The sequence below is a fragment of the Pogoniulus pusillus genome, chromosome 20 (genome assembly GCF_015220805.1).
Source record: "Pogoniulus pusillus isolate bPogPus1 chromosome 20, bPogPus1.pri, whole genome shotgun sequence".
Classification (NCBI taxonomy): Eukaryota; Metazoa; Chordata; class Aves; order Piciformes; family Lybiidae; genus Pogoniulus; species Pogoniulus pusillus.
In genome coordinates this window covers 10,575,564-10,590,964 of record NC_087283.1, presented here as the reverse complement: position 1 = coordinate 10,590,964, position 15,401 = coordinate 10,575,564, and the positions used below count along the sequence as shown (strand labels likewise).

At 51.2% G+C, this 15,401-nt stretch overlaps 2 protein-coding genes and 1 non-coding gene across 3 annotated transcripts in view; all 3 read right to left on the bottom strand.

Annotated features, from left to right (window-relative positions):
- Positions 1–226: 226 nt before the first annotated feature.
- On the bottom strand, positions 227–5,212 carry RPL13 (ribosomal protein L13). Its single transcript, XM_064160141.1, has 6 exons — positions 5,111–5,212; positions 4,693–4,808; positions 3,941–4,082; positions 2,317–2,490; positions 1,423–1,479; positions 227–426 (listed from the first exon to the last, which is right to left on the bottom strand). The coding sequence occupies exons 2-6, from the start codon at positions 4,794–4,796 to the stop codon at positions 268–270; spliced, it is 636 nt and encodes a 211-aa protein (XP_064016211.1). The 5' UTR covers positions 4,797–4,808; positions 5,111–5,212; the 3' UTR covers positions 227–267.
- On the bottom strand, positions 4,228–4,306 carry LOC135184677 (small nucleolar RNA MBII-202). Its single transcript, XR_010306123.1, has one exon. It is a non-coding gene; the product is annotated as a small nucleolar RNA MBII-202 (small nucleolar RNA).
- Positions 5,213–6,496: 1,284 nt separating the features above from the next.
- Positions 6,497–15,401, bottom strand: part of SPG7 (SPG7 matrix AAA peptidase subunit, paraplegin) — a 36,262-nt gene continuing 27,357 nt past the window's right edge. The window contains exons 13-17 of the mRNA XM_064160140.1: positions 12,339–12,454; positions 10,796–10,952; positions 10,016–10,179; positions 9,015–9,092; positions 6,497–7,219 (exon numbers count right to left, since the gene is read on the bottom strand). Of these exons, the coding sequence (XP_064016210.1) occupies positions 7,010–7,219; positions 9,015–9,092; positions 10,016–10,179; positions 10,796–10,952; positions 12,339–12,454 (725 nt within the window). The 3' untranslated portion in view covers positions 6,497–7,009. The remainder of the gene's footprint in view (positions 7,220–9,014; positions 9,093–10,015; positions 10,180–10,795; positions 10,953–12,338; positions 12,455–15,401) is intronic.

Sequence of the window (15,401 nt, the reverse complement as noted above, 5' to 3'; positions counted from 1 at the left end):
GATGTTCCTGCTGATTGCAGCAGGGTTGGAGTAGATGAGCTTTACAGGTCCCTTCAACCCAAACCGGTCCATGCTTTTACAGTAACCATTCTTCGTTTTTGGCAACAAGGGTCCCTTCCCCACAAACCAGTCTGTGAGTCCCAGTGAGAGCAGGCCAGGTGGGGCTGCAGGAGGGCCTGGAACAGGCAGGGAGCACAGGAGCACCCCCCAAGCACACCCCCAGTCGTGTTTTTACACTTTTTTATTGACAGGCTGAGGGAGAACAGTTCATTTCTTCTTCTCCACATCCTGTTCTGCGGCTTCTTTGGCGCGTTTGGCACGAATCCCAAAGAGCCGGGCGTTGGCCCGGGCCATGCGCAGGCTGGCGAAGGCTTTGAAGTTCTTCTCATCTTCTGAGATGACACGGGCCTTCTCCCGCTTGAAAACCTGGTGGGAGAGAGCAGCACACAGCCAGGCTGCACATCAGAGGATGTACGGAAGGCTCGAGGCAATTAATCTCGCTCCCTTCCCAGTGCTATAGGCAGGGCGCCAGAGAACAGAGCGTTTGTGCCATCTACAGGCCTTGCCCTGACGATGGCTCCACCAGGAACCTCGTTTCAACCCATCCCTCGTTCGTCAGCACAAGACCAGAAGGTCCCAAGGAGAAAAAAAAAGCCTGCACAAGCCCAACGTGAAATATGAGTCAGGTTTGTGGTGTGGCATCAAGAGCTCCTTTCAGAAGCAGCAAAGGGTTTGGAGATAAATGGTGACATGAAGCCTCCCCACATGCCACATTTCACAGGTACAAGCTTCTGAGAAGGCACCAACGACCCCTGAGGAGCCTGACCAGAGGAGATATGCTGAGCACAAACATGCAGCAGAAATGCTCACATCTGCCTCAACCTGTGCCCACAGAGGAACTGTGTGATTTGGGGGGAGTTATTGCATAGGTTCTGTGTCCTCCTCTGGAGAGAGCACATGGTGGTGCCCACATCGCTCAGGGCAGAAGTGGGATACATGTAGGGTTATTCCCAAACAACACATCTTCATCTGGCACTGGTTCCTGAAGCTCTCTCTGGACCCAGAAACACAGCTCACGATATAAGGACTTTCCTCAGTAAGCTGAGAAGATCCCCAAGTAATTATTTCTTCAGTCTGCTCTGCAACACTGAGGAACCAAAGAGATCTTGGCACAGGTAGGACAGGCCTGACCTGGTCCTGTTTGTTTTTTTTTGACCCAGCATGGGAAGCACCTGGAGACATCAACTCTGAGCTGCACACAACAGTGTGAGGAGAACCCTCTCCATGAAGTTTTAACTCTCAATCAGGGGTGTGACTTAGTGCTGACTTGGTAGCATTGGGTTTATGGTCAATGACCTTAAGGATCTTTCCCAACCTCAGTGACTCCAGGATGCTGCCCAGAGACGATGCAGTTGCACTTACGTTCTTGATGGGCATGACGGGTCCGGTGAGCTGAGTTGCCATCTTGAGTTCCTCAGGCTGTGTAAGGAGACAAAAACCCATCATTTAAAATCCAGCACTGAAATCATCTGCGGTGGCACCTTGGGTGAGAGCATGCCCTGCTTGAGTCCCAGCCTCTTGTAACACCGTGGCACTGCACAAAGATCTGAGTTGGAGGTCAGATGGCTGATTTCAACTGATCAAGTTTCTAATGGTATCCCACACACAAGGAGTGGTCTCCGCTGGTACCGGAGCTCCAGACTCTTCCTCCTTTGCTCTGAAAGCAGCCCCAGTATGGTGGGCCCCACCAGTTCCACTACAGTACCAAGACACAGTCCAGAAGATGAAGGACAGCTCAAGCACAGCACCTCATCTCACAACTTGCACCACCCCATGGACAAAGCCAAGGACAGACAACTGAGCTCTGCATCTTGCCCAGATCTGGACAGACAGCATTTTTGTGTGTCAACAGCGACAACCTTCTCAAGACTTTCACTGAACTACTCCAATCAAGAGCTTCACCTCACCTTTCTCACCCTCTCCGTGCAGAAAAGAATTCCAGGTGGACTTCCAGAATCACAGGCTGGTTTGGGTTCTAAGGAACCTTTAAAGGTCACCAAAGTCCAACCCCTCTGCAGCCAGAGGGGACATCTGCAACCACAGCACGTTGCTCAGCACTCCAAACAACCCAACCTGGAACAGTTCCAGGGATGGGGCATCTCCCACTTCTCTGGGCAACCTGGGCCAGAGTCTCACTATCCTCAACACAGAAATTTTTCCAGAGATCCCCTCCCCTCCAAACCCCAGCATGTCAGGATTCAGGGAAGCACCACCAGAACCAGACCCATGGAGCATTTCTAGCGAGCAAGCACTCACAGAGCTGTCTCCCTTCTTGGGCATTGCTGGCTTCCGTGGGAAGAGGATGAGTTTGGAGCGGTACTCCTTCAGCCGCTGCACGTTGGCCTGCAGGGACTCCGTGGACTTGTTGCGCCGCCGAGGATCCACCGAGATCCCAATAGTCCGAGCAAACTTCTTGTTGATGCCAGCGAGCTGAGGAGAGAGCAGGCAGTGCCATGGCTTCACCAAACCCCAGCGTGCTGGGGAATGGAAGGCACCCACGGAGGTCACCTACTCCAGCCTCCCCGCTACAGCAGGGTCACCTGCAGCAGGTTGCCCAGGATCACAATGCACAGGTGGCTTTGGAATGTCTCCAGAGAAGGAGACTCCACAACCTCTCTGGGCAGCGTGCTCCAGGGCTCCTGCAGGCCCTCACAGCAGATATCCCTCCTCCTGTTCAGGTGAAACCTCTCGGGTTCCAGTTTGTGCCTGCTGCCTTTTGCCTGAAAGAGCAACCTGGTGTCTGTGTTTTAATGCTTTAAATGTTCCCCTAGACTTCCATAATTTCTGCAGCTGGATTTCCTCAGGAGAGTGGCCCTGAGTAATTACAAGGGGGATATTTAAACTCTGAGGCACATAAGAGTTTATGAAGTCAGCGCAGGAATAACTTTAGTTCCCCAAGTACAGGAAGCCCTCTTTTGTAATCATCTCTTAAACACGAAATAACCTCATTTTCTGTTTGGGGACAAACAGCTGTGCACCATTTTGCGTCCCACTGTTACCCAAAAATTAAAGAAAAATCAAGTAACGAAGCATTTGGCAGCCAAAGGAACAATCTGCCTGTCTCAAAGTGCTAATTGCAGTTATAAATGTTTTAATTAGACACTAAGCAACACACCAGAGGCTGTCAGCCAGCACCGATGTCTAGTACTGCCTGCTGGAGGAGTTCTCCAGCCCACCAAAGCCCAGCTTTAACAGCTCAGCACACCTGAGAAGGTCAGAGAAAGGTGTCCGGAGGGAATGACATCAAACACTTCCCATGGACTCAGCTATGGCATGGAAACAGCCACCGGTGCTCTGTGAGGCTGAAAAACCTGGGGCTGTTTAGCCTAGAGAAGAGCAGACTAAGAGGAGATCCTCTCAGCAGCTCAAGGTCCCTTCCAAGCCCAAGCAGGATGGGGAAAGTTTTGTTCCTGGCAGAACATCCCCAGTTCTCCCAGAAACGAGCATGGTTTGCTTGGCCTCACAATACAAACAGGTTCATGCTGGATGAAACATTTAGGATTACTGAATGTTTCACAAAGCCTAAATGATTCTTAAGAAGCTGTCAGTTGCTTGGGTTTTTTTTTCACTCCCAAACAGTTGAGGGAGCTCAATTAAAGCCTTCCCAGAGCCCATTTTAAACAGAATTTTAAGTGGCAGTCTGACTGGACAAACCAGTGTTTACTCTCCACACCACACGCTCACTCCACAGCCAAAGAGAAGACACAAACAGCATTTTCTGCCCTCCCAAGCACCACCAACACCAAATGGTCTCACCCTGGCTGGGCCAGTGTCAGCACAGGCACCAACTCTACAGAGTCACTTGCATGCCGTCCACACACAGGACAAGAGAATTGAGCCTGCACTCAGGGTTAGTTTGAGGATTCGTTTTTGCACTCACCTTAAGCTCTTCCAGACTGAAGCCTCTGCCAGCACGTACTTTTTTGTGGTATCTGATGGTTGGACACCTCACTATAGGTCGGATGGGGCCAGCCACAGGCCGGGGAGCGATACGGCGAGCCTTGGCTTGGCGAGCTTTCCTCCTGGAAGTTTGAAGGGGACAGCGATGAGGTACAGGACGTTTCGAGTGCTTGGGTCACTCCTACGCTGCCTGCTGACCTCCCCTAGAAGAAGGCACCTCAGAAGCAAACAGAGCACTAGCCTGGTGGCTTGGGGTGACCCGTTCCTACACAACAGCCACAGTCATCAGGCAGACGGGTTCAAGGGAATCATCAAGGTGGTGCAGCGATTCCGGAGACGTCTCATCACTTGACTGCGGCTGAAGGGCTTGACCCTACCCAGAGATCCCAGAGGAGCACCTGGCTGCAGTTTCACGTTCTATAATCGCAGGAAGGTAGGGGCTACAGGAGCTCTAACGATCACCCAGGTCGGAAAACATTTTTAAGATCACGCCCAACCACTCTCTAACACTACCCAGTCTGACACTACACCACGGCCCTCAGCACCACATCTCTACCTCTTCTAAACAACTCCAAGGAAGAACAACAAGGGAATAACCTAAGGCAAAGACGTGGTACTTCAGTTCCCTGAGCAGCCCCGAACGAGAGCACAGACAATTCCCCACCAATGCGAGCTACAGCAGGCGGCAGCCGACAAGAGCAGCCCCAGGAACTGCGAGCAGCAGGGACTCACCTGCGGATCTTGCGGGCGGGCTGGTTGAACCATGTGGCCACTCGCCGCTGCCAGTCCTTGTGGAAGTGGGGCTTCAGAATCATGCCATTGCGACTGGGCGCCATGGCTGCTGCGGCCTGCAGATACGGGAAAGGCTACAGACGGCTGTCGGAATACTGGGCCTGTGGGGCCTGCCCCCGGTGACTACGGCAGGGGCCCTCCGCTGGCCCCAGCGCCACCTGAACAGGCCCCGATCGCCCGGTGTAGGCCCATGCCCAAGCCGGGCCCCTGTCAGCAGCCCCTTCGCGCCCAGGTCCAGCCTACAGCCTCCGACCAGGGCCCTGAGCGGCCTCAGGGCGCAGCCCGTCCCGAAGCTCGGTCCCCAGCAAGCGGATGGCGGTGGATGAAGTTCCCCGGCCACGGCAGCACTCGAACTCACCTCCCGCCAAGGCAAATGGCCGACCGGAAAAGGAAGCGGCCGCCCGGAGCACGCCGGAAACGAGCCCGGCAGTGGGCGGTGCTCCGGGAGCGGACCAATGGGGCAGCCGGCAGCGCCTTAAAGGGGCCGTGCACGGCCAGCCGCAGACGCACCCGCAGCACGGCCAGGGGCGGAAAGAGCCACAGCGCCCGCTGGCAGGCTTGCTCGAAGGGGTGGCCCAGATAGCAGAGGCAGCTAAATCTCGGCCCCCTCCCCGGCCCAGCTCCTGCAGCTTGGTCTGGAAACATGCCCAGGGGGTGGGGTGGACACATGACAGCAGACACACTGCCCCCAGGTCCTGTAAGGGACTCCTGTTCCCCTTCCATACACCCTGAACCAGGGCTCTGCCGCTGTTCCCACTTAGAGATGGGCAGTAGAGTAAGGCTCAGCAGATCACCACCCACACTGGCAGAGCCTGGATCCTGCAGTGACCCCAGCCAGCACCTGGGAGCAATGGTGGATGCACTCCAGAAGCCACCGAGGACCCTTGCCTTGTCCCGAAAGTGCCACAACTGTTCCCCTAAGCTTCACAGAACTGAATCCTGCTAGGAAAAGGTTTATTCAGGGAGCCCCAAACAGAGAGATGACTTCAAAAAAGCCCAAGAAAACATCAAAGAACGCTTGAAATTTCATCTCCTGCTGGAAAAGCACACCAAGGAGTAAACTTGGGAAGAAACAAACGTGTTTGAAATAAGGCAGTAGTGTCCCAGCGCCCCTGGAGGAAGAGGACATCACCCTGCCAGCAGCAACACAGCCCGGGGTTGGGGGGGGGCTGAAGGTGTCACGAGTGCAGGTGGCTCTGTGCTGGGACAGGGGAGAAGACATCTCCCGGAACATCTTTCTCACCATCAGCAGGGAAAGAAGAGGTTCTCTGTGGTGAACAGGAGCCTGAGGACTGGGATCCTCATGGAATAACCCCATCTTTCTGAGGATGAGGACCCACCAGGCACTGGCCATCGTTTCAGTGCTTTCCCTGGTGAACCACAGGCAGCCACATCATCACTGATTGCTCTGGAAGAGCCGTGAGGAGGGAGGCAGAGAACTGCCAGCTTTGTCCTGAGCCTTCCAAAGGGATACACCTGCTTCTACTCAAGGTCTTCCAGAGCACCTCTCCAGCTCCTCCAGTTGTGCTAATCCTTCACATCCACACTGCTAGCTGCCAGCCTCACACTGTGGGGTCACGCTGGGTTCTGCACAGATTTTCCTCACCTTCTGACACTGTAAAACTGAATCTGAAGTTCTTGTCCAGGGAGAAGAAAACCTTTGTCCTGGACAACTTCACAGCTAGAAGCTTCAAACGTGCCACAACATTTCTCTGTGTCTTGACAGACTCTACAAAGACAGCAAGACATTATGGAGAGTTTATTTGGTGAAGTCTGCTTTTCAGTTTCTGTTTCACATTCAGCAGCAGAGACCATCAGAGGTTACAGCAGAGTTGCACAAGAACTAAACACCTCGGAGCCTCACAGTGATTTCACAGCACTGATGGGGACAGCCCTGCTCTCCTGGCACATCACACAGCGTAGAAAGGCAGCTTACAAGGACTCCACAGGACCCTTTACCCTTCAGAACATGTACACCGCTTCTGTGTACAAGGAATCTTTCCAGTGGATTAGACTTACTCAGCTCCTAATCACCGCCACCCTGCTGAGAATCAATTTCAGCATCCTGAGGAGTTCTCCTTCCTGCAGGGAAAAGCTTGTTAGCAAGGCCAGCACAGCCATCCCTTCATTTTTGGCTAGCAGCAGCACAGATTTTCCCTGCTCATTTTTCCTTGAATCTGGAGCTGAAAAGGGAGAAGGTCTGTCTGTGTCCAAAAGAAGCCTCCAGAGTCCTCCTGTTCAACATCAGGAGTGGGCTTCATACTGGTCTCAGGCGTGGCTCTTCCTCCTCCTCATGGTTTGGTGGTTGCTGGGGCATTTCTTCATCTCTGGTGTCTTGCTTGTCTCTCTCTGCTTGAAGCCAGCTTTGAGGAGCTATCATTTTCTTTGGCCCATAGGGTGGAGGCCCAATCAAAGCTTCAATGTCATCATAATTTATCACTTCTTTCTCCAGGAGGGCACTGGACAGCTAGAAAGAGTAAATAAGACCTAATGAGGCGCAGCATTTGAAAACAGCCTCCCTGAACTGATCTGAACTCTCCCCTGCCAGCTCAGACCTCAACATCTGGCCACGGCACGTGCTGCAGCACACGAGGGGCAGACCCCTGGCTACCATCCCACAGATTGGGTGACCTCAGACCCTGCTGGAGCCAGCATGAAGCTCTTCAGGCTGCTGCCACTTTCAGAAGAGAGCAGGATCACCCAGTATGACTAGAAGAACCATTTGGTGAGTCAGAACTCCAGGAACAGTGAGAGAAGTGCCCATTTGTGCCACTGTCCCCACACCTGTGGCCCTGCCTAAGGTGCCAAAACAGAAGTAAACAAGACCATGCTCAGGCCCACAGACCTCCCCTGCACACACAGTGCTAACAATGATCTGTCTGTTCCTGCAGGCATGGGCTGAAGGTCATCAGAAGTTCCTCTGCAGAGAAGTTGAATTGTCCAGCCCCTCCACTAGCACTCAAGCAGCAGGTGGCTGTCAAACATGGAACTGAAGCCACACACTGGCCTGGCAACTGAAGCATTTACTCTGCAGATACTTTGGCTTAACTTAAAAGTTGCTCTGTGATGAGCCTCTAGCAAACATCTGACTGCTGTTAAGGGAAAACGTCAGAACAGAGGAGGCCTGTGGAGAGAAGCCTCCCCTCACAGGGCCTGTCGCAGAGCACTCCCAGGGCACTGTCCTGTGGGCAAGGCTGTGACAGCCCACAGCAGGGTGTCTGAACAAGCAAGCTCTGGCTACCTCCCTGCACACAGGAGGCCTGGCATTGTGTAGCTGAAGGGGTTTTGTGTTGTTCTTCGTTTAAAAGGAAGACTTAAGGAAAAGAATTAGAATCACAAAATCATTTTGGTTTGGACAAGACCTGTAAGATCACAGAGTCCAACCATTAACCCAGCACTGCCAGGTGACCACTAAAGCCTATCCCTCGGTACCCCATCTACATGGCTTTGAAACCCCTCAAGGGATGGGGTCTCTACCACTGCCCTGGGGCAGCCTGGCCCAGGCCTTGACAACCCTCGAAGGCAAGAAAATGCTCCTCATGTGCAACCTAAACCTCCCTTGGGACAACCAAAGGCTGCTTCCTTTTGTCCTTTCACTTTTTCCTTGGGAGGAGAGACTGACCCCCACCTGGCTCCAACCTCCTGTCAGAGAATTGTAAAGAGTCAGAAGGTCTCCCTTCAGCTTCATTCTCTTCAGGCTCAACAACCCCAATCCCTCAGCTGCTCCTCACACTCTAGACACTTCATCCGCTTCAGGCAGAGCACAATTCCTGCAACCCTAAGTTGACTCCTGGTCATTTTGGATGTTTCAGACTGGACTTGTGAAGGATGGGTGCAGAGCTCATGGCAGAGAGATGGGGACATCCCAGGGTGACAGGTTAGGGAGACTGTCAGGACACAAAGGGAATAGGCCAAGTGGTGGTGTCCCCATCCCTGGTAGTGTTGCAAAGCTGTGGAGATGTGGTGTCGAGGGACACGGTTTAGTGGTGACCTGGTAGTGCTGCATTAACAGCTGGACTCAATCTTCCAAGTCTTTCCCAAGCTAAAAAGACTATCACTCTCTGCTGAAGAAGACACACTTCTTCCTGTGGCCTGCTCCTAATCTAGGGGATAGGCAGTTAACAGCCACTTGTTCACACATGAGCCCCACTAGAAGACCCTCTAGGACTACAGAGACACTGCCACAGCTGAGCTCCAGAGCACAAAGCATCGAGGCAAACAATCCCAGTAACAAACCCCACAAACCAACCCCTCCAACTTACTGCTTGCAGTTTCTCCCTGTTCTCCAGTAGGAGTTTTTCCGTGCGCCTGTAAGCCTGAGCCACCAGGACTTTTGCTTCCTAAAACACAAAAAGTAAGAAGAGATTTGGAGCGTAGGCGGCAACAAACACAAGGAGAGCACTAGAGGATGGAACTTGGAAACTGAGCTAGGCAGAAAGTGGTTCTCATCAACAGAAAGTAGACAGACCGTCTGGAAAGGCAAAGGAGCATTCCTGACACGGAACAGTGAACGTCTGCACGAGCTCAACTCTTCAGCAGAGTCCCAGCTGATGGGAAACGCAGCCTAAGGAGGCTGTCCAGCACCAGAAGACACATCTCACCACAAACCCTTTGGAAGCACAACCACAATGCTTCAGAACCAGAGGAGTTTTGTTCCCAGCTATTTGACATTTCCACCAAGGCAATGCTTTCTGCAGCAAGGAAGCCAAATTTCCTGATGGAACAGGCTAGAGTTTGACAGATTGAACCATCCTTCTGGCTCGAAAAGCCTCTCTGATCTAGAGAGTGGAGACATGTAAATTATGCAGCTCAGACTTGAAGACACAGGTTTCTTGTAATTCAAGCATTCCATTGCCATGCTCAGACAGACACAGGACTACTGAGGGCCTGGAGAGACTTCACAAAGCAAAATCTTTCCCTAGCTGGGTATGTGTCTGCAGTTCCGTAATCACCTCACAGCTTCCCCAGATTATTCCTTCTCCCAACAAAGCATTTCTCCCTCTCTCCAAACACCACTTTTGCACCTGCTGGACATCTTCTGTCTCCCCAATGCTCACCAGGCTTTTGTCCGTGCTGGAACCAGCACTGTAGCCTTCATTGTTTTATGCACTGCAGCTTTGGGCAGTACAGTGCCGTAGGGCTGTCTGCACAGCTCTGGTGATTTTGCCTATTCTTAGTGCCTCACTGCATGGCCCTAATAGGCTGTAACAGATCAGTGCTGGAGGAAGAACAAAGAGGAATGTGTGACCAAGGCTGGCCTTACGTGGTCCATCATCTGTTGAAGTCCCTGGCTGAAAGGACGCCGACCAATTCCAGGTGTACTTTCCCGGTCTGGGAAGGAAAGCTGGCCGATGTTGGGGACCATCCCATACTGCTTCACCATGGAGTAGGCTATCTGGGTCACCTTCTTCAGGTCATCCTGTGCCCCTGGGCAGGAGAGACAGACACAATGCTTGCCAGCTCTGAGATGAGTGCACCGGCGGCACATCCTGCACAGACAGACGTTACACTAGTCAAGAGTCCTGTACAGACAACCTGCTCTGGGTGACCCTGCTTTAGCAGTGGGGGCTGTATTAGGTGATCATCAGAGGTCACTTCCAACCCCCACCATGCTGGAACCCTGTGAGAGACCAGAGGATCCCCAGGACCCCATGGAAGTAAAACTCCACCTGCTGATGGATCTTTCAACACCCACTGCAGGATCTGTGCGTGGCAGTGAGTGCATGTGAAGTACTTTTCTGTCACTGCCCCATCATCCCATTTGGGTATAACCGGTATGGAACATGGCATAGGCCAAGAGTCTCACTGCGTAATTGCATCTGTGGCCTTAGGCTTTGGAACGAGCTTATGACAACGTGTGGTGGCAACCAACAATGAGAGACCCCCATGCTGACAAATGCAAACCCAAGATCAAAACACAGTCTGACATTTCTTCTTCCCAGCACGGGAAACCTCTGCTGCTCAGATCTCCCCTGGACAGAGTGGGTGCAGAATCTCAGGCTCTCTTAGCCCCATCTCCACCTGTCAGGCCCTGGCTTCTCACCTGTAGTGACCTTATTGAAGGTGATGGCCTCAGCCACCCTCCCTCCCAGCGCCATGCACATCCTCTCCAGCAGCTGTTCCTTGGTGAAGAGATACTGCTCTCTTGGAAGGATCTGAGCAAACCCGAGAGCTGCGTTTGTCCGAGGGGCTATGGAAACCTGCAATGCAGAGCAGCTCCATCAGCTCAGGGGACAGCCAAGCTTCCAACCACAGCAGCAGAGGGAGAACAGGAGGAGACTGACATGCTCAGTAAAATTTCTCAAAAGCTATGGGGCTGACCTAGAGACATGGCCAGGGATTGCAGTAGGTCACCATCCCTGCACTGAAGGCTTTGCTTTCTCAGCTACAGGCACACACTTTCTGCTCAAGAAGCTAGGGGGAAATTGTCCTTAACAGCAGGCCAGCAAAAGCCTAAGACTTAGGAATTGCTTTGGTGGGTATAAACCAAACAAAATTCACTGCACTGTGTTCTAGAATCACTGAGACTACCTGGAGAAAGATGGGATGCGTTTGGAAAAACAAGAGCCATTTCTCCCATCCATTCAATAAGAGTAATGAACAACAGTTCAGCTTATACAATAGGTCATTCAGAGCAAATCTGCTGCTAGTGGCAAGCCAAGGAGCTGTCACCCTTGTCATTTCCACTCCCAACCTCCCTCCAGTGTTAAGGCCTTTTGAGGAGGAGATGGGCAATAAAGAGAACACGCCTTGGGGAGCCAGAGAGACCTTTCCCTGCAGAGAAGGGCTTCAGGCAGGCAAAATCCCTGTGGCGCTAATGTGACAAACACAGTTCCTTCCATCAGTGTCAGAGCAACTCCTGCATGAACACAGGGAGCAGTGTTCAGTGCCTGGAGGAGTTTGATGAACTGAGCAGCGGCAGGAGACTCAGTTTCTCCAAAGAGCATTACAGTTGGCTTTTCTCTGCAAGGCTTCTCCTGCAGCTGGTTAATCAGCTTTGCACCATCACTATCATCAATGCAGCTTAAGAATGGATTTTTCCACAGCGTGCTTTAGGAACAGCATTTAGTGGTGGACTTAGCTGTGTTAGGTTAATGGCTGAGACTTGATCTTAAAGGTCCTTAGCAACCAAGATGATTCTGTGATGGCGTTCTATGTTTTTAAACTACAGCAAGGTAGATTTAGATCTGACATTAGGAAGAAATTCTTCCACATAAGGGTGGTGAATCACTGGAACAGGTTGCCAGGAGAAGCTGTGGACACCTCATCCATGTAAGTGTTTAGGACCAGGCGGGATGAGGCTATGGGCAACCTTGTCCAGTAGGAAGTGTCCCATCTCATGGCAGGGAGATTGGAACTAGATGATCTTTAAGGTCCCTTCCAACCCAAACCATTCCATGATTCTATGATTTGCCACTTATTTTGCTGCAGCATCCACAGCTCCAAGCTTTGAGGACAGGGTAATGTTGCAGAATTCAACACGAGCACCACAGAACAATCAACACATCTTGGGTAAGAGAATCCCACAGGAGTCTCTTCTCACCCAGTGACAGGCTTCATTACACACCAGCTGACAGTGGAGTTACCTTCATCACCGCCTCGGTGTGCTCCAGCAGCCAGCCAACCAACGCGTGACCCGACTCATGGAACGCCACAACCTTCCTCTCTTCTGGCGAGAGGATCTTGCTTCTTTTGGCAGTGCCTGCAGGAACACAGACAAGGATCTGGGAAGTTAGTTGGCAGTAGGTGTAACCAGCAGGGCAGAATCTTGTGTAGCTAAATGCAGAAGTCAGCGCAACTGTGGCAGAACAGCCAGCAAGCTTCATCTCACACTCTGCCTAGGCACAGGCAGTAAAAACGACTTTAAAATCACAGTAAAAATCACCCTTCAGATCCATGCTGGGGAAGGTGCACTCCATCCCTGCAGCAGAGAGCAATCCACACTTGGACTCCCTAAAATCTCTGGCAGAAACTTCTTCCCACTCTCCTACTTACAAACAGACTTAATCATTAGACATGTAACTGAACATTTGCTTAGATCCCAGCTCCAGAACGTACAGCTCTATTCTGTTCCCACTGCTGCCCAAGGCACATTACACTCTATCCCTGCCCAGGGACAGATCTGCAATGAGTTAGCCTGGGTCTGCAAAGAAAAAAACCCAATAAACTAAATCCCAGAACAGAGAGCAGTGGAAGATCACACTGCTTTTGCTGTGTGGGCTTTTGGTCTCTCAGGCAGAATGTGAGAGAAGTGAGATGCTGTGCTGTAGGTTAAGAGAGATCCCAGCTGCAATTCCAGTGCATCAGGAGTGATCAAATCAGCACAAGACCAAGAGCAGACACACACAAAAAAAATAACGTCCCCTCTCCAATTACACATGAGCTTATTCCCAGGTTCCTGAAGAACTAGCAAATTAAGTCATAACTCATACTTAGTACTTCCTCCAAAGAAATGAGGTTTGCAACCATCTCATTTCCAATCCAATAGTCGCAGAATCACAGAATTGTTTTGGTTGGAAAAAGACCTTTAAGATCACTGAGTCCAATCATTCTGTAACTCTACCAAGTCTGGTGTTAAACCATGTCCCTCAGCAGCACATCTCTGCAGCTTTGAAACACCTCCAGGGATGAGGATTCGAACCACTCCCTGGGGAGCCTGTTCCTGGGTTTGAAAACCATTTCAGTTAAGAAGTTTCTTCTAATGTCCAACCTAAACCTTCTGTGGTACAATCTCAAGCTGTTTCCTCTTCTCCTATTGCATGTTGCTTGGGAGAAGAAACTGACCCCCCTCTGGCTTCAGTCTTGTTTCAAGGAGTTGAGAGACAAAGGTCTTCCCTCAGCCTCCTTTTCTCCATGCTCAACAATCCCACTTCCCGCAGCTGCTCCTCACAAGACTTGTGCTTTAGATCCCTCACCAGCTTCATTGCCCTTCCCTGGACCTGCTCTAGCACCTCCAAGTCCTTTTGGGAGAGAGTGGCTCAAAACTGAAACCAGTACTAAAGGTGTGGCCTCACCAATGCAGAACAAGTCCAATTAAGATTTCAAAAGGATCACCCTTTGAACGCTGAATGGAAGTCAAGCTCCTAGCAGGTAGGAAAGAGGTTTATAATACAGAACACAGCATAGTGGGCAGCTCTCACAGCTCTGCGTGGGGAATGCAGAACGGTAGCAGGACTTTCAAGGTGATATCTCCTCACAGTGCCATCAGGGGCTTGATCAGGCTCAAGAGCAGTACCACACCACACCAGGAAAACAACCTTCTGTTAACATGAATTTTCAAACAAAGCCAGGAGCTTTATGAAACAAGCAATCAGCAAAATTAGCATGGCAGAGCTTGTAAATTACTGCTCAGGGACACTGGAACCACTGTGCCCTGCAAGGCATGATGGTGGTGGAAGAGCAGACTGATTGCAACAGGCTTGATTTTCAGCAGCCAATGCCTCACCCTGCCTTTGGCAGTGTGTGTGCAAGTGCCTGTATGCCTCTGTCTGCAAAAGATGTATATAAATATATATACATACTCTCTCTATATATACACACACACACATACACACTCAAAAAAACCCTGGCCACGTTCCTCTGTCAGCCCACCAAGGAGGGAGGGACTGTACTCTTCACACACACTGTGCCTACAAAGATGATTTCTTCTCCTACACAAAGCAATCTCCAGGCAGGAAAGTGCTTTCAGGACCTGTACCTATCACATTTAGATTCCTTAAAATACATACAAGGAAAAAATGCTGATGCTGAGGGTGATGACACTAGCCCAGGTTGTTCAGAGAGGTAGAAGATGCTCCATCCCTGGAACCATTCCAGGTCAGGTTTTTTGTCGCTCTGAGCAACCTGCTCTAGTTGCAGGTGTCTCTGCTGACTGCATGGGAGTGAGCCCAGGTGACCTTTTAAGGCCCCTTCCAACCTAAAGTGTTTTGCAGTTCTATGATTTATGAGATAAACGACCCAAGAAACAAGTCTGGTACATCTCTGCTGGCCTTACAGAGCGTACACAAACCCCACCAAGAAAACAGACTCCACTACATCTTGTGAAGCCAACCCTTAAAAGCCTCTGTGAGCTCAGCAGGTTCCTCCCTTGCTCCCAGGAGCCCTGACAGCCTGCGTGCTTTCTGTTCCCAAACTAAGAACACAATGGGGACTACCACAGCGAGAAGTTTGTGCTCCTCCCTTCCAGCAACACAAAGCTTTAAGGCTGACACAGGGCCTCTGGACTTGCAGAAGTTCCCTTTTGATTCCACATCACTCTTATTAAAACCAGCAGCTCATAATGGAAAGCACAGCAATATCTTCTTTCTTTCAAGGACAGCTTTGAGAGTCACTGAAATGCCCTCTGGATTGTGAAACCCAGAAGCATCCCTGTTCCATGGAAAGGGAACATTTAGTATGGGCCTGGAGGGTTGTTTGGGGACTTTCAGGCTTGGTCTACAAAAAAATAGGCAGGACCTGTTAATGGGAAAGAATCTGATTAAGCAACAAAAAGACTTTCTGGCCTCCTACATGCCACAGAGCCTGAGTGAAGCAAGTCAGCTTGTCAGCACTGAAACTGCTGAAGCCCATGGCCTCTGGTGCCCCACAACATTAATCCCAGATATCCTGTCTGCTACAAGTGGCCTGACTTGCTGTTTGCCTTATCTTCC

Bases quoted from the DNA above. Each gene is read 5' to 3' on its own strand.
- RPL13 (XM_064160141.1), bottom strand. From the start codon at position 4,796: ATGGCGCCCAGTCGCAATGGCATGATTCTGAAGCCCCACTTCCACAAG. The intron at 4,083-4,692 runs GTGAGTCCCTGC...TCAAACTTCCAG, and splicing joins CCCGCCCGCAAGATCCGCAG to GAGGAAAGCTCGCCAAGCCA. The intron at 2,491-3,940 runs GTGAGTGCAAAA...CTCTCTCCTCAG, and splicing joins TCAGTCTGGAAGAGCTTAAG to CTCGCTGGCATCAACAAGAA.